Source organism: Festucalex cinctus, chromosome 4 (genome assembly GCF_051991245.1).
Source record: "Festucalex cinctus isolate MCC-2025b chromosome 4, RoL_Fcin_1.0, whole genome shotgun sequence".
Lineage (NCBI taxonomy): Eukaryota > Metazoa > Chordata > Actinopteri > Syngnathiformes > Syngnathidae > Festucalex > Festucalex cinctus.
In genome coordinates, this window is record NC_135414.1 from 25506376 (window position 1) to 25526699 (window position 20324).

A 20324-nucleotide genomic window follows, 5' to 3' on the forward strand; every position below is an offset into this window, starting at 1 on the left:
AGTACAATTGAATCATATTACAACAATCCAAATTCGAATGCTTTTCAATGAACAGAAAGCATACGCTCACGTTGTGATTTGGAATTACTGCATTAACCATAACAACAAAATTGATCGGAATCAATCACCCATCTTTGTTGTTTACATTTGCCTCGAACGCTTTGTGGCCAGTACTCGGACACTCCGAGTCGGATAAATCCGACTTCAAATGTTTCTTGAATGTAGCACAATATCACTGTAATGCATCCGCCAACCAAAAGAGGGGGCAGTAGGCCAGTCTCTACATCTACACACGACACCGAAGAAGTGCTTAAAACTGTTCACCCACAGTGGAAATGGCGCTAGACGATGTCGAAGCGTGAAGTTCCTTTTAGAACCTTTTTAAACTTGTCATCTGTCAGAAGCGCCAACCGTCTTGAGCAACAGCCGTGCCGTGCAGATTATGACGACCAAGAGGCACATTCTCCAAGGATAACGAAACCTTCGTGGTTCTTGATAAAAGCCAGTCAAAGGAGGCAAGGTAACGTTATGACGAGTGAAGCGGTTAGCAGGCGGCATGTTGCATCACGTTTTCCATTGCTATCGATGAGCTTAGCTGACCGAGCTTAGCTCCCCCCACCCCCCTACATATTATTACCCAGTATATAGATTCTGTGTGGAAAAACGACTTATCGCCGATAAAGTGAAAGTGTGCATCGCTACAGCGAGTCGCTAAGGTACACACATGCTAGTGTTTTCCTTGACAGACCACATGAGCTCTTTGCAGCCCCACTGTACCTGGTTAAAACTGGGCGTTTTTTTCATGCGACTGCCTTAAAACTTCGTTTAAGAAGCGGTCGAGAGAGTACAACAAGCGTGGACGTTTGGACTGCTGCTATTTTTTTTATTTTATTTTTTTTACAACTACAGTAATGCAAAACCGGACACATTTTACACGGACACGCGTGATCAAAGTTGCACGTTTATTTACCGCACAACTACATTGCACAAAAACTGTTAAGTTCTTCAGTAAACGCGCGAAACAAAACTGCTCGTTGACAACTCCCGACTGGCTTTCATAAATTGTAAACATAAATGTTAAGAGCAGCATTTATTTTGAACCCGTGAATCAGCACTTTCGGAGTGACCACTCTAGTCACTAGTACACATTCACCGGCGTGTTGTTCTCGCGCGAATCACGGCAAAATAACCACTGACCTCAGTTGCACGCCAACATTCGTGACCTTGCAAGATGACTGCAGCCTGATAATTTAGCCAAAGTGCGAGTTAACAAACAAGTGTGGATACATACACGGAGCGCGATTGAAAAAGCAACGGATAGAACAACTGTTTGTTTACATCAGGTCAGCCAAGCTAAGTGCTCCTAAATATGTGTCTCTGTCTCTCTCTCTCTGTCTCTCTCTCTGTCTCTCCCTACCTGCTTCCAGGTACCACACTTCCTTGTTTTGTTTGGTTGTAGTTTTAGTTGTTTCATTCATACATTATTGCATATACTTTACACTAGGGGTGTTAAAAAAATATTGATTCGGCAATATATCGCGATATTACATCGCGCAATTCTTGAATCGATACAATAGGCAGCTGAATCGATTTTTAAACATTAATTTTTGATGGAAAAATATTCAACAAACTGTCTTAGGGTTAGGGTTTAATCCTTAAGAATGGAAGATGACTTGATTTGACTTGAAGTTTCAATTAAATATATAATAAATTTCCATAAAAATCTTACAGTGTGCATGTACAAGTTTACTGATTAGTATTTTCTGAGTAAAAAAATCACAACAATTGACTTATAAATTCGTATCGGGATTAATTGGTATCGAATCGAATTGTGACCTATGAATCGTGATGCAAATGTCAGGTACTAGGCAATTCACACCCCTACTTTACACATTTGCTTACTCCTTTTTTATTGGATTCCACAGGCTATGAGCCAGCCTATGACAAGTGACCCGATAACTAGTATCAGCAATTATCAATCATGGTGTTGTTTTTCATGCAACCTTTAGGGGGCACCATTGCATTGTGTACCTCATATAATTTATTTTGTAATTAACGATCATTTTCAATTATCTATCCTGTTCAGGGTCGCAGGTGAGCTAGAGTCGGTCCCAGCTGACTTAAGGCGGACAACATCCTGGACTAATCGCCAGTCTAAAGAGACACAACCATTCACACTCACATTATTCGTGCCATCACTGAATGGGAGTTGAGACAAAACACACACACACACGTCTTATTTTACTAATACATGCAATGTCATATCTTACTGAGCAGCACAGGCTTGCGACTTGATGGTGCACGTATGCTTTAATCTATTTAGCAGACACGCTTTTTACTATTTGCTACTTTATTTGTGCAGTGTACAGTATATGGATCCAGGCAATACATGATGCATTACGTTTGAGTTTCTGAATGGAATTGTCTAATTTTGGTGATTTGAGCTGAAGATGTTTGGAGAATTACTACAATACAATGAAAATGTGCAAATACTGGAGAAAAAAAAACAAATATTTTAACGTGTATTCTGCATTGTTGTTGTTGTTTTGTTTTGTTTTGTTTTTTGTTTGTTTTGTTTTTTGCAGTGAGCCATGGATGAGCTGACAGCACAGGTCACCAGTAGCCTGTCTTTGCCTGCTGCGACCGTCGAGGTTGTGGGAGAGGATGAGATCACACTGGACTCTGTGCTTCACGGCAAGTTCACTCATGGTAAGTGCATTTCTCTCAAACGAATGCATTTTTCTGGTAGAGCGCAATTTTCCTTTCAACTCATCCAAACATGTTTTTATTCGGTTTGCAATGAATGGAACCTTACAAAACGTCATTTTTTCTTTTTCTTTTGTACATGGAGGCCATGGAAGACATGCTTGGCTTGCTTGCGGCCCCCATCTTGAGTTCGTCCACGCCTTGACCGGAGAGCGTCTGTCTGCGTACCGCTTTAGTGGTGGAGGGGAGCACCCGCCCAGTATACTCACCGCGAGGGACTTCAGCTGGCTCAAAAGGTCAGGGTGTTCCTTCAGTATGATTTGCACTTTAATTTGTAATAGGGCTGGGCAATAAATCGAATTAATTCGATACATCCATCCATCCATCCATCCATTTTCTTGACCGCTTATTCCTCACAAGGGTCGCGGGAGGTGCTGGCGCCTATCTCAGCTGGTTCTGGGCAGTAGGCGGGGGACACCCTGGACTGGTCGCCAGCCAATCGCAGGGCACACAGAGACGAACAACCACCCACGCGCACAAGCACATAATTCGATACATCGTCATTTAAAAAAATTGAATTGTTGTAAGTTTGTTAAATCGTGAAATCGAGTTTTGTCTTCTGGATTAGAAAAAGCTGTTCTTATGTTCTGTTACATCCAAATGCTTTTATTTAACCTTTAAATAAACGTTTGTTGGATTTATTAGATTAAAATCGTAATTGTCCTGAATGACTGCAAAAATCGAGATTTCAATTTTTGCCCATATCGCCCAGCGTTAATTTTGTACGTGTCTTTGTTACCATAAATCAGAACCAACCACACAGTTAAGTGGTTTGGAAAATGGATGGAGATGTTTACTTCAAACTTAGCTTTTATCAGACGTGTGATGTCACTGAATCGCTCCTCTTTCATCTGCTTGTAACATTAGTTTATGTAGGAAGAGAAAAAATGATTTGTTTTATATTACGTGTTCCTGCACAGTGCTTTGTGACAACCACGACTGTTTGAAAGTGCGATATAAATCAAGATCACGTGACTTGTATCTAAATGTAATCATCACGTCAAGTGCAACGGTTATTCATGGTCTTTCACTATTTTGTGGCTGAGCTCAGTGGGTCCACTTGACTGTAGCATCATTTTAATAACATCATTGATTTTTGTATCATTAGATCTGGATTGCTGGTGGGCTTGGAAGAAACAGAAGGCAGCGTGCTATGTCTGTATGACTTGGGACTGTCCAGAGTGACCAAGGCTGTGATAATACCAGGCAGAGTGAGTCTTCTGCGCCGCACTGGAAGGTATGCACATTAAACATTCAAACATTTTCTGGTTGTGTGTTTGCTCGGCTATAGATTACAGCCATTGAACCCATTGTGAGCTATGGTGGAGCAAGCACTTCCACCCAGCACCTCCACCAGAGTCTTCGCTGGTTCTTTGGCATCGCCGCTGTCGTTACGGATCTTGGCCATGTTCTGCTAGTGGATCTCTGTCTGGACGACCTGTCTTGCAGCCAGAGCGAGCTGAATGCTTCAGGTGAGCAGCGTCCACGTTGAAGGATGCCGGTTCCTCCTGTGTGTTCTCTCATTCTAAAGCCGTTTGGATTTCACAGCCCTGCAAGTCGTTTCCAAAACTCAGCGAGAGATTCCCAAGTTCCGAGAAGTGAGCAGCAGAGAGGGCAGACACCTTTCCATCCAGCTCAATGGCCCAAGTGGCGTATCAGCTACAGCCCTGCAGTACATCGCCAGAACAAACCAAGTGGCCGTGGGATTCTCTGATGGCTACTTGCAGCTATGGAACTTGAAGTCTCTCAGAAAGGAGTGAGTCTTTCTCCCGTTTCTCAAAATCTGAACAATACACTTCATTGGTACTTAATTAGGTACACTTGCTCTCTTATTGGTGTATAACGTTGTTGTTTTTGTATTTGTACAAAATATTACAAAAGTAGTTTCATGTTCTTCAAATTACTTTGTCTTAAGGGTAAAATGATCACTTAAAATTGATTTAGAATGGTTGGATGATGGCGCCTGTTGCATTGACTTTTTTTTTCTGTTTTTTATTTTTTTTTCCTTTGTGTGGACAACACTAATAAAATATCTATTTCAAAAGTAAGCATACAAATCATGTTCTTGTATGTATAGGTACCACTCTCAGTTGGATGGGGGCAGAGTGCCTGTTCATGCCTTCACCTTCCAGGAGCCAGAAAATGACCCCATGAGCTGGTGCTATCTCTGGGCTGTCCAGTCTTCCCAGGATCAGTAAGTTCTCTGCACAATTAGACTATTCTTACTTAGTTGTTTTTCCAAGCAGAGTGTGGGTCTTCCAGATGTACCCAGTCTCACCTCTCACTTCCCTCATACCCATACAGAGAAGGCGATACGGTCAGTCTCCGCCTGCTACAGATGGCTTTCAGTGAGCGGAAAAGTCTAGCCTCAGGGAAGATCCTCTATGAGGTATGAGGAGTGTTACTGTTTCTGTCTAAGAAAAGTGCACTTCCCCGCTTACCTGTCCTTATGCTGTTCAGGGTCTAGAGTACTGTGAGGAGCGTTACAGTCAGGAGCTGAGTGCGGCAGCTTTTCCTCTCATAGCTCAGACCACCAACACCCGCCTGTTGAGCTGCCAGACCATTGAGAAATTCCGATCCCACCCAGACAGGGATGACAGCTTGAATGAAGGTCAGACTGGTGGTCACACATAAGAGATGTTTCAATACATTAGTCAATAAAGGACTTTTTTTTTTCTTTTTTTTTTTTTCTTTTTTTTTTTTTCTTTTTTTTGAAAAGCTGTTTCATTGTCAAGTTAACACCCTCTCCCTCCTATCTTTCAGTCGCATCTCCTGACACCAGTGTGTCCATCTTTAGCTGGCAAGTGAAGGCCTACGGACAAGGACTGCCATCTACATACATTGGTGTTTTTGACATCAACCGCTGGTACCATGCACAAATGCCCGACTCATTCAGGTACAGTGGAGATTGCGTGGGTTCGTAATTCACCTACATTTGTTAGCGAATGCAAAAATGTATTTTGGATTGACCATTTAATGCCTCTCAGGATGATGACTATAATTAGTTTGTGCAATTATTCCTAATTGTTTATCGTAATCAAATCAACTATTCTTAATGTTATTGTCAGCAAGGCTTATCAGCTGACTGCGACACTACACTTGCATTGCGTTGTTTTTGTTGACAGAATGGGCGAGTCGCTGCAGAACTGTCCGTACTTTGCTGTTTGGTGTTTGGACCCAGTGATACAAATAGCTTCCCAGCACCTCTTACTGGATGTGGTTGTACAGGAGGACAGTCTCAATAGGGGTCTGCCTTTAGCTTCACCCCCACCAGAACAGTTCTTCAACTCGACTGCATATAACTTTGGTAAGCTACTAAGTTAGTTAGTTGTCTGTTATCATGTTCAAAGGTTTTTTTTTTTTTTTTTTAATTAATACTAATTATACTACATATGCTCTGTTTGCTGGTTTTGTACAAGATTTGAATTACTGTAATACCTTTTCTAAGTAATAATATTTTAATGCAATAATTTCATTTAATTTCAATTTTACAGACGCTACCTGTTTGTTCAATTCTGGCATTGTCCATTCAACCTGCCCCGGATATCAGAAACAGGTTTGTGACTCATCCATTAGATTACTGCATAAATCCAACCATTTATTTAACGTGTTTTTAGAGTGTCAAGCTGGAGTACCAGTAGAAAACATGCAATCTCCACACAGAGGTACAGCACTGTCATTAACTATAAGTGCTGTTTTCATACTAAGTTCCATATGCTTCAATTTTAGACCCACGTTTAAGAATTGCAAGTAAAATAAAATAATTCCCCGCCTTTCAGTCGAAATCTAATCCAAATAAAGTTGAAGAAAAAACACAAATGGTGAAGTTAAATTCTCAGCAATTGCCTCCTTGTGCCACCAAAGTTTACCTGTAACTGTTTGAATGATTTTCTTTTTTTTTAATTTTGCATTCCTCCTCCACCACCAGACCTTGAGCTTTATGAAGAAAGCTGCTCTCTGTTCCAGTGACTTCATCTCCAGCTGCTACTCACGTTGCCTCAAGTCAGGCCTTCTGTCATCTCGCCTTGCTGATGCCCACAACGCCAACCCCTCTCAGGTACACACATCCACATTATACAGATAAATACTTTATAAAAAAAAAAAAAAAAAAAAATCATGTTTGTTGTGTAATTGATGTGCATTTAATTAAAGGTGTCGACTTCATTTTACTAACATCATTCCCTCAAGATTTGGGCCATGAGTTTATATGACTAATTCAAAGTTTTTGTTACTGTCTTCTCCAAAACATACATGTTATGTTCACATGTAAATCACTGCATTATCAATTGCTTATAGGAGGAGCAGCTGGACGCTATCCTGTCAACTGCAGTAGAGACCAGCTCTTTGGGAGTGATCACGAATTGTATCAAGCAGTGGACTGCAGAGGGTGAGAGGCCGTCTCCAGGGAGCTTGTTAAAAAAAAAATTCTGTTGGGCACAGTTTCGTTGAGACTTTGATACTTATTTTTAATTATGTCCCATCAGAACAACCGGGCTCAGCGCTAAAGCTTCGCTTTATCTTGGATTGGGCCTGGAACAAAGTGACCCGGACCAAAGAGGAGCTGGATGGCATTTGTATGTTCCCGGACATTCTCATTTGCAATAGTGTAGTGTTAATTTTGTAATGAAAACTAAACAAAAATATTTTTTTGTCATCACACATTTTTCACCAAACGAAAACTAGACTACACTAAAATTCATTAATAAACAATAACTGGGACTAAATTAGTATGTGTTTTCTTCGCCGTGTGAATACAAGACAGATATGTACTCTGCTTAATAAAAACGACTCAAATCTCTGGACATTTTAGTTTATAAGCAAAGATGAGACAAAAAATGATTTCATAAAACCTTGTCTCTGCTAAGCTTTCACTGTGACACATAGTGACGCACCCCCTTTCAAATTTGCAGCTAGCACATGCACATGTAACATAAATCCAACGGCTATAACGTTCCAATAGTAATTTTAATCTGACCGCTAACCAATGCTGGCTAACTTACTAGCTTGTAGCATGGAGCCATAGTAGCCACTTCTTGATATACTGTCATTGTGTGTGTGAAGTTGTTTTTCAGTTGTTTTTGAGAACATTTTATGTGAAAGTTTTATATCCAAAATATTTTTAGATCCGAAATATTCAACATTATCTGCTGACAGAATATTTGACTAAAACTAGACGATTACAAATATGCTTTCTTGCAATAAAGACTAAAATGCTAGATCTATAGTCGACTAAAGGTGACTTAAATAAAAACAGGATGAGGTTGACTATGATAAAAACTAACAAGCGTGATTGAAACTGTACTAAATTTAAAAATGTCTGATAAAATGAACACTACAATAGAGCATCATGTTCAAAACCTCAAAACGTAACCCGCACACCCCCAAATAAATGCTAGCTTGAAGTTGTCGTTTTCTTCTTTTTTTTTCTTTTTTTTTCCCCCAAGGTGCACCTCTGTTCGACAACTCGTCCAACTTCACAGACCCTCAGACCTTACAGTTGCTGCAGCACAACCAGAGAATGCTGCAGAACTTCAGCACAATCTTCCGATGTTTGCTGAATGAAGGTCCGGAGTTAACGCAAAAAGGTGACACACCGATTTCGTCTGACTGTGTTACATTGCTTTCATAGTACCGTAGTTGTCCACTAAAGGGTTTTTGTATGGAAAACACAACACACTGTACTTGATATCGCAAAAATAGTGTCCTCTTGTTTTGGCTAATAAAACTGCCAATCAACAACATTGATTAGCTCCATGATAAATTCCAGGTGTCTGGTGTGATTCATTGTAGTCATCTATGAACATTGTGTGGATGACTACTGAATTACAGTATTTCCAGTCAACTTTTATCATCTGTTTGTTCCATATTCATGGATAAGGTGATTGGTTATGAATAGTGCTTGCTCTTTATTGCTTTGTACAGGTTTCATGAGTCTGAGCAACAAAAATGTGGCATCTAGTCTGATTTCAAAGTATGCTCAAGTGGTCCTCTGGTTCTGTCGCACTGGCCTGCTACCTGAAGGATCAGGTAGACATGTTTCGGAAGAACCTTTTTGATGATGTAGCCGCGCGTTACGGCTTGTAACCGGTGTCTTCTCTGTAGATGTTGATGCCATGCAGATCTCCAGGCCTTTCTACAGTCAGACAGTCATTAGCAACTATTACTCACTTCGCAGGGAGGAGCTCACCTCTTTGGCTAAGTGAGTACTCATTTAGAAACGTTTTTCTGTTTTGTTTTGTTCCAAATGTAAGACAGGAATGTAATGCCAATATTTTTGCCGCAGGGGAAAGTGGTCTGCAGACTGCCTGATGATTGACAACTTGGTCAGTCAATGTGGAGAAAGATTGGCCAACCTGTGGAAAAGGGATGAAGGTGGAACAGGACAGTACCCACCACCTACCCTTCATGTATGCTTGTCAACAAACACGCTCATCATACATATGATGCAAAAGCATACATGAACAGCTGATTGTTGATTATGAAATTCTCATTTGCAGGCTTTGCTTGATATATATCTTCTGGACAGTGTTAATGAGGCTGCAAAGCATGCAATTGTATCCTTCAGACACAACTCAGACTTACTTTTCTGGTTAATTTTCATGTGGCTTAATTTTATCAATATGTCCCGATAATATAGCTCTGCGTGAATTAGCCTTGACTTGTTCTTAGGTAATCTACTTGTTACTGGATGTCATGTACTCCATCTCCAATAAAGAGGGAACATCAGTGGAGTCTTTTCCCACCGCTTTTGACATCCCTTTCGGATTAGTGAAACTGGTGCAAGGCCTCTGGCTGCTGGACCACCGTGACTATGAGGTCTGCGCACACAAATATACCGTAATGATAAAAAGAGGTCGATTGCCAACATGACTATCTGAACTCATACAAGCCAACTTGTTTTTCCTACTTCCTACCTGTCCTGATCAGGGTTCATTTGAGCTGCTCCTGAATCCAGCCTCCTCTCATAGTCACTTTGAGTGGCAGCACGAGCGCGCCCTGCAAGCATTGATGTGTCAGAGCCAACATTCATTGGCACTCCGCTACTTTCACGTAAAAAAGCCATCCATTTCCTCCATCTCCCAGGCCAGACTCTGTTTGGCTGTACTGCTTCACAACGGGTAAGTTGATCAGCAATATGGTTTCCATTGTGTTCATGATTCAAATTTGTATTCAAGACTTCAAGTTCCAAAGTTCCACTGTTGAGTTTTGCACAGCAAATGATTGTTGCTTTCTAAAGTATTTATTTGTATACCTTTGATAATTCCTGTGTTTCCCCCCACTTCCTAGGTGTCTTAATGAGGCGTGCACATTACTACGGCAACACTCGAATCACCTCAACGCGGCCGAGTTGCTTGGCTTTATTTATGAGAGCTGCCAGGAGCTCGGCCTGATCAAAGAGTTGCTCAAATTGCCCCTTAGCCCCACTGAGCAGGTCACTTGTGGTGTATGCAGCACTATTTTTAAAAGCTGTTAAAATCCGCTCTGTAAAGATTTACCATTGTTGTTTTGTTTGTATTTTAGGAAACGTTGGAGAAGTTCCTCGGTGCGGGTGGTCTCCAAAACAGGGAAATACTGATGTTTCATTACCTTCAGCAATCCAACTACATGTCTGCCCTGCGACTCAACCAGAGCCTCAAAATGCACCTTGTGGTATGACACACACCCAAACACAAACTCCTGGAGCTCAGTTGGAACTTGAGCGCACTCAGATTGCGATTTGTAATTACAATTAATCAGTTTTGGCGTCACCTGTTCCATTCATCAATATTTTTTAACTGTATAGATAAGGATTTAAGACACATTTGACATTATACTATTACTAATAATCATGCAAGTGAAAAAATTAGCAGCTGCGGTCGCACAGTGTTTAAATGCCTGTGTTGCTTTATTGTTAGAATGACCGAGACTCAAAGCTGAAAGAGCGATCAGACGTTCGCAATTCCATATTGGAGCAGTATGGCAAAGTTCTGCCCAGAGTTCAGAGGAAACTGGCAATGGAGAGGGCAAAACCTTACCAACATCCCAGCACCATCCACAAAGAAGGTAACGTGAAATCACTGAAAGCCTTCACAATCACATGCATCTTTTCGATTGCATCTTAATACAATTCCCGACCTGTGGTGCAGTGACTCGTCCAAAGCCACTGTCTACCATCAGCAAGCGTTCTGCCAATGGGAAAGTGATGTCAAGGGCGGGCTTCATCAACAATCTCTTGAGCAAAATTGAGGAGGTGCGGATGGCCAACGGAGACACACCTACCTCTTCCCCTGTTAAGTGGTAAGCAAATAGCAAATTTGTTACTAAAGCATATTTTTTTTTTTGTAATTGTTGACTTCTGTTAAATTGTGCCTTTTAGTCCAAAAACTCCTGGATTCCTGACTGCACCACTTAAGCCTGCATCCCAAGACCAACAGGAACCATTCTTGGGAACTCCAATTACTATGAGCTCTAAACGAAAGTCAAGGTACATTACTTCCTAAAAGCCAGAGCAAAGCATTGTTTTATCAAACATAAACTGTTCTGTGTATTATAAGATGTCCATAGAATTGGTGGTTCTAACATTAAGGCCTTAATTTTTTATGTGTCACGTATTTCATGTTTTTTTTTTTTTTTAAACTTCAACCGTACTTTACATTCTTCAGTGCTGTGTGACCTGTGTGGTATAATTACTAAAATTTACAGTATCATGCTGATTTTATATTAGCTTAAAATTATTACTGCAAAATGTCTTAAAGGCGGGGTCTTAAGTTTTCACTCAAGAAAATGCACTATATAAATACATGATGTATACCCATGAACTCACTCACTCACACAAGCTTGCATGACTGAGGGGGGGGGAAAAAATCCGTGCGTGCTGTCAAGTTGCCGCGGGAGTGACGTCATGCAGCCGACAAATTCGCCTGGCCCCGTCTGCCGACAGTGAGTGACACGCCACCCCACCTCCCCCTGCTCTGCGATTGGCTGGAGGGGTAAACAACTGTCTGTCCACAGAAACGTCCCGCTGTTGACAAAACAAGCACAAAATGGCAAAATACAGGCTGGGGGGAGTGGAGGTTTAGGAAAAAAAATCACCACCACACATTAACAGAAGCCCAGAGGTGTAGCTTGAGAAGGAGTTAATGGGTATACATCCTGTATTTATATAGTGCATTTTCCTGAGTGAAAACTGAAGACCCTGCCTTTATGCTGTTTGAAACATTGTTCCCATATCATGCACTCCTAAAGTAGCTTTTTGGAAAAAGTAGTATAGCTTTCTTAAAAGATGTTAAGCTGTAATAACTTTAATAGGAATATTGACTCTTCCCAATTTCTCCTCCCTCTTCTCAAATTTGACAGGCTGACCAACTTGGTGGTTCATCCATCCTGTGACTCCCCTCGACCTCTTCTCAGTCCTGCTACACCCTCTTGGGCCATCCTAAAGAGCACTGCTAAGCCCCCTGAATTCAGCCTGCTGCAGACTCCGCTGATTGTAAAGGTGAAGCCAAATTTTGATCCATTTTCACCCGTCAAACTAATATCTGGTAAATTTTCCGTAAGATTTTAACATATATTCTACTTCTTGGCCCATCAGCGTGCGCGTGCCCTGGCTGCTTCTGGCGCCGTCTTCTCAGCCTTCACCCCGCAGTCCATCCTCCGCAGTAGCCAGAGGCCCACTCCCATGGCCACTCCGTCTGCATCTCCAGGGCGCTCCATCACCCCTCCGCTTCGCAGCAAAGAGAGCAGGATCACTTTTAGTGAAGGGGCTGGGTCTCCTGAACCGGAAAAGGACATGCACTGGACCAACGGGGTAAGATCAGTGCTCTTTATTGACATGACCTGTAAGCACAAACTGCTTTGTCTATTAATAGCACACTTTGTATTGGAAATGTTCCTAATAATTTTGTTGCACAGTTACCCTCTAGATAGCATGTGACTGTATTACAGGTCAGCTCTTGTAGGAAAAACTAACATATTTTATGCGCTGTAAGTTGCACCAATTAAAAAAAAAAAAAAAAAAGACTTAGGGTACCAGTCCAGCTCTATAAAAAAATATCACATGTATATTTGTATATTATAGGGGTGTGAATTGCCTAGTACCTGACGATTCGATTCGTATCACGATTCACAGGTCACGATTCGATTCGATACCGATTAATCCCGATACGAATGGTCACGATTCGATACCGATTAATCCCGATACGAATTTATAAGTCGAGTGTTGCGATTTTTTTTCATTCATATTTAGAAAATACTAATCAGTAAGCTTGTAGAGTGTAAGATTTATATGAAAATGTATTATTTATTTATCTGAAATTTCAGTCTTATAGAGGTTGTAATCTGTTTCATGTTTGAACAGCATTAAAATAAAAATATTAAGGCTTAATGTGCCGTTCATATAACATTCTTCCATGCTCAAGGTGTGAATCCTAAAAAAAAAAAAAAAAATCGATTCTGCCGATTATTGAATCGATTCGAGAATCGCGCGATGTAGTATCGCGATATATCGCCGAATCGATTTTTTTTTAACACCCCTAGTATATTATGTATGCCGTAAAACCAGCTAAACTATGAGGGAAAAAAAATTGTGACTTATAGTCCAAAAAATGTAAACTGAACTATAATGCTTAGCCCAATTCATCTGGATCCATTTTCCCTGATAGATGGCAGCAGACAGTGAGATTAGCCTACTCACAAGAGGAGCCAGCCTGTCTCGCACACGCAAGCCCTGGCCTGCACAACTTGATGAATCTGAAGAAGCGGAATCGGCCCATGTCAAGTTCCCACCTCCTGAAGGTGGTATACCCTCACCGCAGCTCAGATGCTCTGCGAAGGAATCATTGTCTATTGACAGAGCTGAAAAATTCACGAAACCATCCGATGCGACACAAGCTCAACTTAGCTTTGACACAAGCCAGACGTCTCTCCAGGTGACGGACACCACTCTGGAATACTATGAGGCTGAAGAATATCAGGAGGAAGAGCGCAGAGACACAGATAACGTTGTGACTGTTAACTTCAAGTTTTCAAGTGAAAAAGAACCAGAACTTTACTCTATTCCAGCTACTGAGCCAGCTCCTCTGCAGATAACGTATGAGAATGAAAACCAGGAGCTCGAGCAAGATGAGACATTTGAGACATTTGAAGATGTGATGGAGATTGCTGTGGAGAAAGAGGATCAAGCGGAGAAAGGCGAAGAAATTGACAAAGAAGTTGTTGAGTGTGAAATAGAGAATGAACCAGACACTGAATCAGGTAGCAAACAAGAAGGTGCTGAAGTTATTGACCTGGATGAACCACCCTGTCATGGTAATTATGTTGCTGGATTCATCACATTAACCGCATAAAATAACCTGTTTCTTGTATGTGTCACCGTGTTTGACATGTTTTCTGTTGCTAGGTGATATCATAATGGACACTGCCCCAGAGACAGAATCTCAGCCTCATTCATTGTTCACGAAGGAAAGCATAGCGCAGTCAGAAGTGCTTGAATCCACCGCCTTTTTAGAGCACCTGAACGCATCCGGAGAATCTCAAGCCATCACGATCACGCAGCATGTGGACACATGTGAAGTTGGTGAAGCCACAAAATTCATCCAGCGCATGAACGCTGAAGCTACAGCAGCCGCTCAGGATACGCCAACATGCGGAGACACCGAACCTGCAGATGTAACATCAGACGATTTGGAGCAATCAGCAGGTGTGTCCTGGGAGTCTGCCTTTGTTAGTTCACCATATGATGCTTTTGATGTTGAATCTTGTTCTTTTTAACCATTCTTTTTTATTCTTTTTTTTCTCCATCTATTAGATCTGACTGAGTTTGTGGAACGACATTTGTTTGGTAGTGGGCTGTCTCCTCCTCTGACCCGCTCTGGAATTCATGTGTTAACAAAGACAACCACAAGCAGGTTTGTGTTTTTATTTACTCTACACAAATTAGTAATGTGAGGCATCATGGGCCTACTATGGGGAAAATAAGTGGCCTAAATTATCAATTATATTTATTGTAAGTATAAAATACATAGGAAGATGTTTTTCCACATATATTTTTATTTCAAGAACATTTAGATATTAGTGTTATCACACTGTTAACACAATCTAAACGAAGCCAAGCTTTTTGCATTTGATGGGTTTTAACCAGAGATGGGCATAAATCATTGATTGTCAAGACAGCCATGAACTGATAAGTCAATCGAACAAAAGTGCTGATGATAATCCATTAAAAATAATTGTCCCCGCCGCTTTGTTTCAGTGAGGTAGAAGAGGAAGCGCAAGCTTCTGCTGAAGCTCCACCTGTGTTCACGGACCAAAAGTCCACCGCCTCTGTGACGTCTTCGGATCCAACAAGCACAGACTCCCACTGTGAGGAAAATGTGTCGCAGCGACATGTGTTGCCTTATTTACATGCTCACATGCTTTTTCTTGTCTCCTAGCTCTTGAGAGCGTGAACGATAGCGAAGACCTTTCGAGCTCTGAGTCTGAAGAGGAGGAGCAAGAGGAGGAGGAGGAGGAATCTGATGAGGCAGAATGTAATGAAGAGGAGGAAGATTCTGGTAGTGAAGTGGAGATCATTGAGGAGATCCAGGGTAACGGGAGTCTACGAGGCCTCCCCACCAGCTCTGCTTTTATTCATGAGGAACACAATCACTTCTTGTCGACTTTGTCGCAGGAGGAAGCTGCAGGATTTTCTCTTGTCCCGCCAGATGTTGAGATGAAGGTATCGTGCAACTAAAAATCCAAATCTAATCAATGTGAGCGTTTGGTCTGAAAAGTACTCTCGTTTGTTTCTGCGATTCCAGATGGTTGGCGAAGAAATGGAAGGAGATGTGTTAATGGTGCGCCTTGGCGCTGATACGGAAGCAATGGAGGCGCTCGAGGGCGAGGGTCCGGAGTCGTCCTACATGGAGCTCAAACCTTCCACCACGCTCCTCGTTCCTCTCGAGCTTGTGGAGGGCCAACAGGAGGTGATCGACAGTGCCCCACTACCCGAGCTGCAGCAACCCGTCGAACCAGAGGAGCAGAACTCTGAAACTCACGGCACCTTCTCTCTGATTCTGGACATGGACGAGGACGGCGATAAAGAGGCGGACCTGGAGGAGGATTATCCGCAGTCACCGGAACCGATGGCAGCGGCCTCTGACGGTCTGGCAACAGAACCGGAGATGATTATTCTGGCACCAGACGCTCTCGAGTCGGAGGCGGCCACAAAAGAAGATGAGCAGAAGGAAATGGAGCCTGTGGAGGGGAATGAAATCAGTTGGCAGGCTGAGCCACAGAACAATTGCACCGAGGCGGAAGTGAATGTGGAAGAACCTCAAGAACAAATGGATGATAAAGATCGTGTGCCTGTTGTTCTACCAGAGCAGCTGCAGGAACCTGCAGAAGTTCAGGAGGACAGAGATGGTGAGCATTCTGTGATGGCACAAAATGCTAACGTAGCTACAAAACAAGAGGAAGGCAAACTTGAAATTGTTGAGAGCCAGAAAGGCTCAGAAGACGAACAGCAACGTCTAAACCCCACAGGACTGGTTAACAGAGAAGAATGTCCAAATGAGGCCAAAACCACGAATAAAGAGGTTCAAGATGATTTCACGTCAACTGATGACCCTGAAGATCATGTCACAGAGATCTCAACTTCTCAGAGGAGGAAGACGGCTCAGTTCACGCCCACACGAATCACTACACGCTCAAGGAAAACGGTTACGTTCACCGCTTCCATCCCGGAGGAACCAGATAAGAGCACAGAGGTCGCCGCCTCGTCTAGTCGAACACCTCGAAAGAAAGAAACCAAAGTCCTCGCCAGCACACCTCGGAGGAGCTCTCGCAGAACTCAAACTGAATTTCCCCAAGTCCAGGAGATAAGTCCAAAGAAGGCTCGGCATCAAGACGAGGACATTGATGATGATGATAATGTTTTCCATATTAACTCTGCTGCTTCTCCATCCAGACGACGAGATACTTCTGTAAAGACCAGACAAACAAGTACAAAGAAAAATGAGCCTGACGCCAGAGAGAATTCAGACCATGGGATCAACATTGCTCCAAAAGCAGCCACCAGGACCTCCACCCCGGCCAAACGTACCAGCTCTCAGGCAAACACCCCGAGGAGGTCCACTCGTAGAGCCTCTCAGAGCAGCGAGGTGCTGCAAACAACACTTGCGGTCCTAACAGAGGACCAAGAACCAGCGGAGGTTTTTTCACCGGCTGTCAAACGCAGCACCAGAAAGACGAGACTCAAACCGTCAGAGGGGGAAGAGGGTGCAACGGAACACATTTCCAGCGCCGCGCGAGCGACACGTCAGTCCACGCGGACCCCACAGGTAAGCATTCGCCTCATGTTCATTTATACTGGAGATGAGTTGGCAACACCGACAACATCCTTTTATATCCAACCTCTTCTCTGTATCACTCCCTCAGAGTGTAGCAAAGATGGAGGCGAGCATGCCTGAGCCCAAACTGAACAGCGCTGCGGACCGTGTGAGCCTCCGGCGGACAACCAGAGGCAAACTGTGGGACCACCCGGAGGAAGACCTCTACCTCCTCACCACACCTTTGGAGGTGGATTCTGGAACCCCGGTAGCAGACGCCCTCATCAAGAGGCTCCAGGACGAAGAGGAGAAGCGGAAAGGTACGACTTGGGACACCATTTTGAAAACGTGACATGGTGGACTTGCATGTTCGCACGGGTTAACTGTTCCCAGGAGGTGCTGTCAGAAAGACGTCGAGGAGCAGGAGTCGGACATCATCGGTGGACGCCCAGGTGGGAGTTTCTGCCACGGAGGCCAGCCCAGAACATTCATTCACCTACTTGCCCACACGGAGGAGAACAAGAGGTACTCTTTATATCCACCTCACCACCTTCACTTTAGAAACATGCTGGTCCTCGCATTGTAATGTCTTGAGTGTGTTTCTGTTTCCATGTGTCAGCTAGCAGAGTAGAGTCTCCAGACCCCAGTGAAGATGTTCCCATGTCAGTCACTCGCAGCACCAGAAGACGTGTCAAGAGTGCTCCAAAGGTCAGCGTTTACAAATGGAACACAAAATTCTGCATATAACAATGTTTTTTTTTCTTTGTTTTTTTTTTCCTTGTCTGTTGCACTAAAAAAACAGTTTTGTGTTTTACTTGAGTAAAAGTAACTGTGGTCGAAGTAAGTCACCTTATTGAATATTGAGTAAAAATAAAACTATTTGGTGCACTTAAGTATTGTATTGTAAGTAAACTTTTTTTTTTTTTTTTTGAATTTTTATTTTGCAATGAAGAATTTTGACATTGTTCTCTCCGCTTTTCAGGAAGAATTAACTTCGGAGGGCGACTACATGGAAGAGACGACAGCAGTTTCTAAAGGCAGAAAAAGTGGCAAACGAACAGCCAAGTATGATTATTACTTAACTTTCAGGTTTAACTCATTCCATGATCATGTTGCTCGTCCTTAACTCATTGACTACCATTGACGGAAAAAGACGTCAAATAATGCATTTTTGCTGGGCTGGCAGTGAATGTGTTAAACACAATGTGCCAATATATTTTGTGATTATATTGCAGGATCCTTTTCTCCTTTTTTCTTTTTTTAAGGCAAATTTTGCTTAAAAATCCGTCAATTTTGGTTACATCTCATCTTAACTCATTGACTGCCATTGACGGAAAAAGACGTCAAATAATGCATTTTTGCAGGGCTGGCAGTGAATGTGTTAACAGCGCTCAAATGAAATTATCTCTCCCCATTGAAACGACCATGTATAGTAAGGCCGTGTTTTTTCATTAATCCATTCCAATACCCCACAAGATTTATGTAACTTTTTTTTTTTTTTTTAAATAAGGAAGAATAGTATGGTAATTTCAAAAAACATACAGTAGCAACACCATTTTAATAGAATGTCAAACTATTTGTGCATCATAATTCATTCGTCTCCTCCTGATGTGCGCACCTGTGCCAACAGAGGGCAGTATAACAATTTTATATTGCGGTTTGATGACAAACAGAAGACCTGTCTGCATGTCTTGCAGTTAACTGTCTACAACAGGGCTGGTCAAGTCCGATACTCGAGACCTTTATCCACCCTGCTTTAGATGTTTCCCTCCTCCTACACACCTGATTCATATGATAAGTGCTGGAGGAGGGAGACATCTTTATTTATTAAGAGAAAAAGAAGGCTGAGAGGGGCTTTCAAGGAGCACATCAATTGAATTTTTTTGTAAGACAGAGTTAATGTGGCTTTGTTAACTCATTCACTCCCAAAGACGTATTTATACGTTTTTTTAGGTTTTTGTTTGCTAGAGTTTTTGTATGAAGGCTTTGATGCAGTTTCTGACCTGAAGTGGAAGCTTAAAGCGATGGTAGTCGTTACAAAAAAAAAAAAAAGTGTGCTTCATCTGTTTCATTAATGGGAAAAACAAACAAACTAAAAAACGTATAAATACGTCTTTGGGAGTGAATGAGTTAAATACAGAACATATAATTGCCTTTGAAAAATTGTATCGTTTTTCTTTTCACACCTTCAGATCCAGATCCACCTCGGAGCCGCTTCCCCTGGTCGAAGCGGATCTGGTGTCGCCGCTGCCCAGCCCGGCCGATCAGGCCCCGCGAGCCAAGAAAAGGGCAAAGGAACGGGAGGTTCGGACGTCGCATGGCATGAACCTCCGCCGCAAACGCATCATGGACAGCGTTTTCACCAAGCCCGTCACACGGCGAAAGAATCTCTGATTGAAAATGAAAATTGCAAGTGTTTCAACTCAAAGTGCTGCTCAGTTCATTAGGGGAAAGTTATGCTGCTTGTTGCATCCTGTGACTATTTTGTGTTTGTCAGAACCTGGCAGCGATCAGCTGCTTGTTAGTTACGGATGCTCCTGTTGACAAGAACCTGAGAAAGCAGTCATCAAGAGGCTTTAAATCCATTCTCGTTTAATTTTTTGCTATTCAGTTTTTAATCATCTTTGGACACTGCTGTTAAAAGTAACCAATGTTTCTAACCATGTGTAAATATTTTTTTCCCCCCAAATAAATAAATCCTAAAAGAATTATTTTCATTTGAAAGTTTCATCACATTTACTTGATATCTAATCACACTGCTAGTCTTAAATTTTAATTAGATGGGTGGCGTGCACTACATGTTCACTGGTGCCAAAAAGTTTGGACTCTCTTCCTACTGGGAATATTGTACAGTGTGCAAAGAAGAAGAAAAAAAAAAGCATTTTCAATTTGTTAACTTAAGCATTGTTTGGCAGATACAAAGGCTATTTTCTGAAGTGTGTGTGCAGACTGCAGAATGTCTTATTTTTTATGACCGCTCTTTGATAAATACAATAAAGATTGAATAATTGGACCACTCTTGTATAGTCTTCTACAAGTGAAGTTGGGCCCAACATTTTTACAAGAATGTACATATACTGTACCACCAATCCACAATTTAGCTTAACATCACTATAATTGAACCAATTGATATTTGTTTAGGTAACAGGACTGTGATATTCTAACCACCACAGTTGAACTAACACCACATAATTGAAATACCAAATACACATAATGACCAAACTCTTGTAGACCTTATGAATTGAGCAATATTCTACATTTTTTTTAGGGATG

The 20324-nt window shown here is 42.1% G+C and overlaps 1 protein-coding gene across 2 annotated transcripts; it reads left to right on the forward strand.

The window, feature by feature from the left end:
- The first annotated feature begins 302 nt into the window (after positions 1 to 302).
- ahctf1 (AT hook containing transcription factor 1) lies at positions 303 to 20064 on the forward strand. 2 transcript variants are annotated; one of them, XM_077519892.1, is made up of 40 exons: positions 303 to 520; positions 2087 to 2709; positions 2852 to 3002; positions 3875 to 3977; positions 4058 to 4238; positions 4315 to 4522; positions 4844 to 4960; positions 5071 to 5155; positions 5227 to 5377; positions 5530 to 5662; positions 5892 to 6073; positions 6261 to 6322; positions 6695 to 6823; positions 7063 to 7153; positions 7251 to 7340; positions 8211 to 8351; positions 8689 to 8793; positions 8869 to 8965; positions 9050 to 9173; positions 9264 to 9320; positions 9436 to 9582; positions 9694 to 9884; positions 10054 to 10198; positions 10288 to 10416; positions 10662 to 10809; positions 10893 to 11043; positions 11123 to 11230; positions 12103 to 12241; positions 12338 to 12553; positions 13407 to 14052; positions 14144 to 14443; positions 14552 to 14651; positions 14996 to 15105; positions 15177 to 15460; positions 15543 to 17063; positions 17161 to 17371; positions 17445 to 17576; positions 17671 to 17759; positions 18034 to 18116; positions 19244 to 20064. In XM_077519892.1, the coding sequence occupies exons 2-40, from the start codon at positions 2592 to 2594 to the stop codon at positions 19443 to 19445; spliced, it is 7377 nt and encodes a 2458-aa protein (XP_077376018.1). In that variant the 5' UTR covers positions 303 to 520; positions 2087 to 2591; the 3' UTR covers positions 19446 to 20064. The 2 variants fall into 2 exon arrangements, with proteins under 2 accessions (XP_077376018.1, XP_077376017.1); XM_077519891.1 differs by having other exon boundaries at positions 2586 to 2709.
- Positions 20065 to 20324: the final 260 nt, after the last annotated feature.

What these genes read in the sequence shown, in the direction of transcription:
- ahctf1 (XM_077519892.1), top strand. Translation starts at nt 2,592, where the DNA reads ATGGATGAGCTGACAGCACAGGTCACCAGTAGCCTGTCTTTGCCTGCT. An exon ending in GGATGACAGCTTGAATGAAG is followed by an intron (nt 5,378 to 5,529) that starts GTCAGACTGGTG and finishes CCTATCTTTCAG; the next exon opens with TCGCATCTCCTGACACCAGT. An exon ending in AGACTCCGCTGATTGTAAAG is followed by an intron (nt 12,242 to 12,337) that starts GTGAAGCCAAAT and finishes TTGGCCCATCAG; the next exon opens with CGTGCGCGTGCCCTGGCTGC.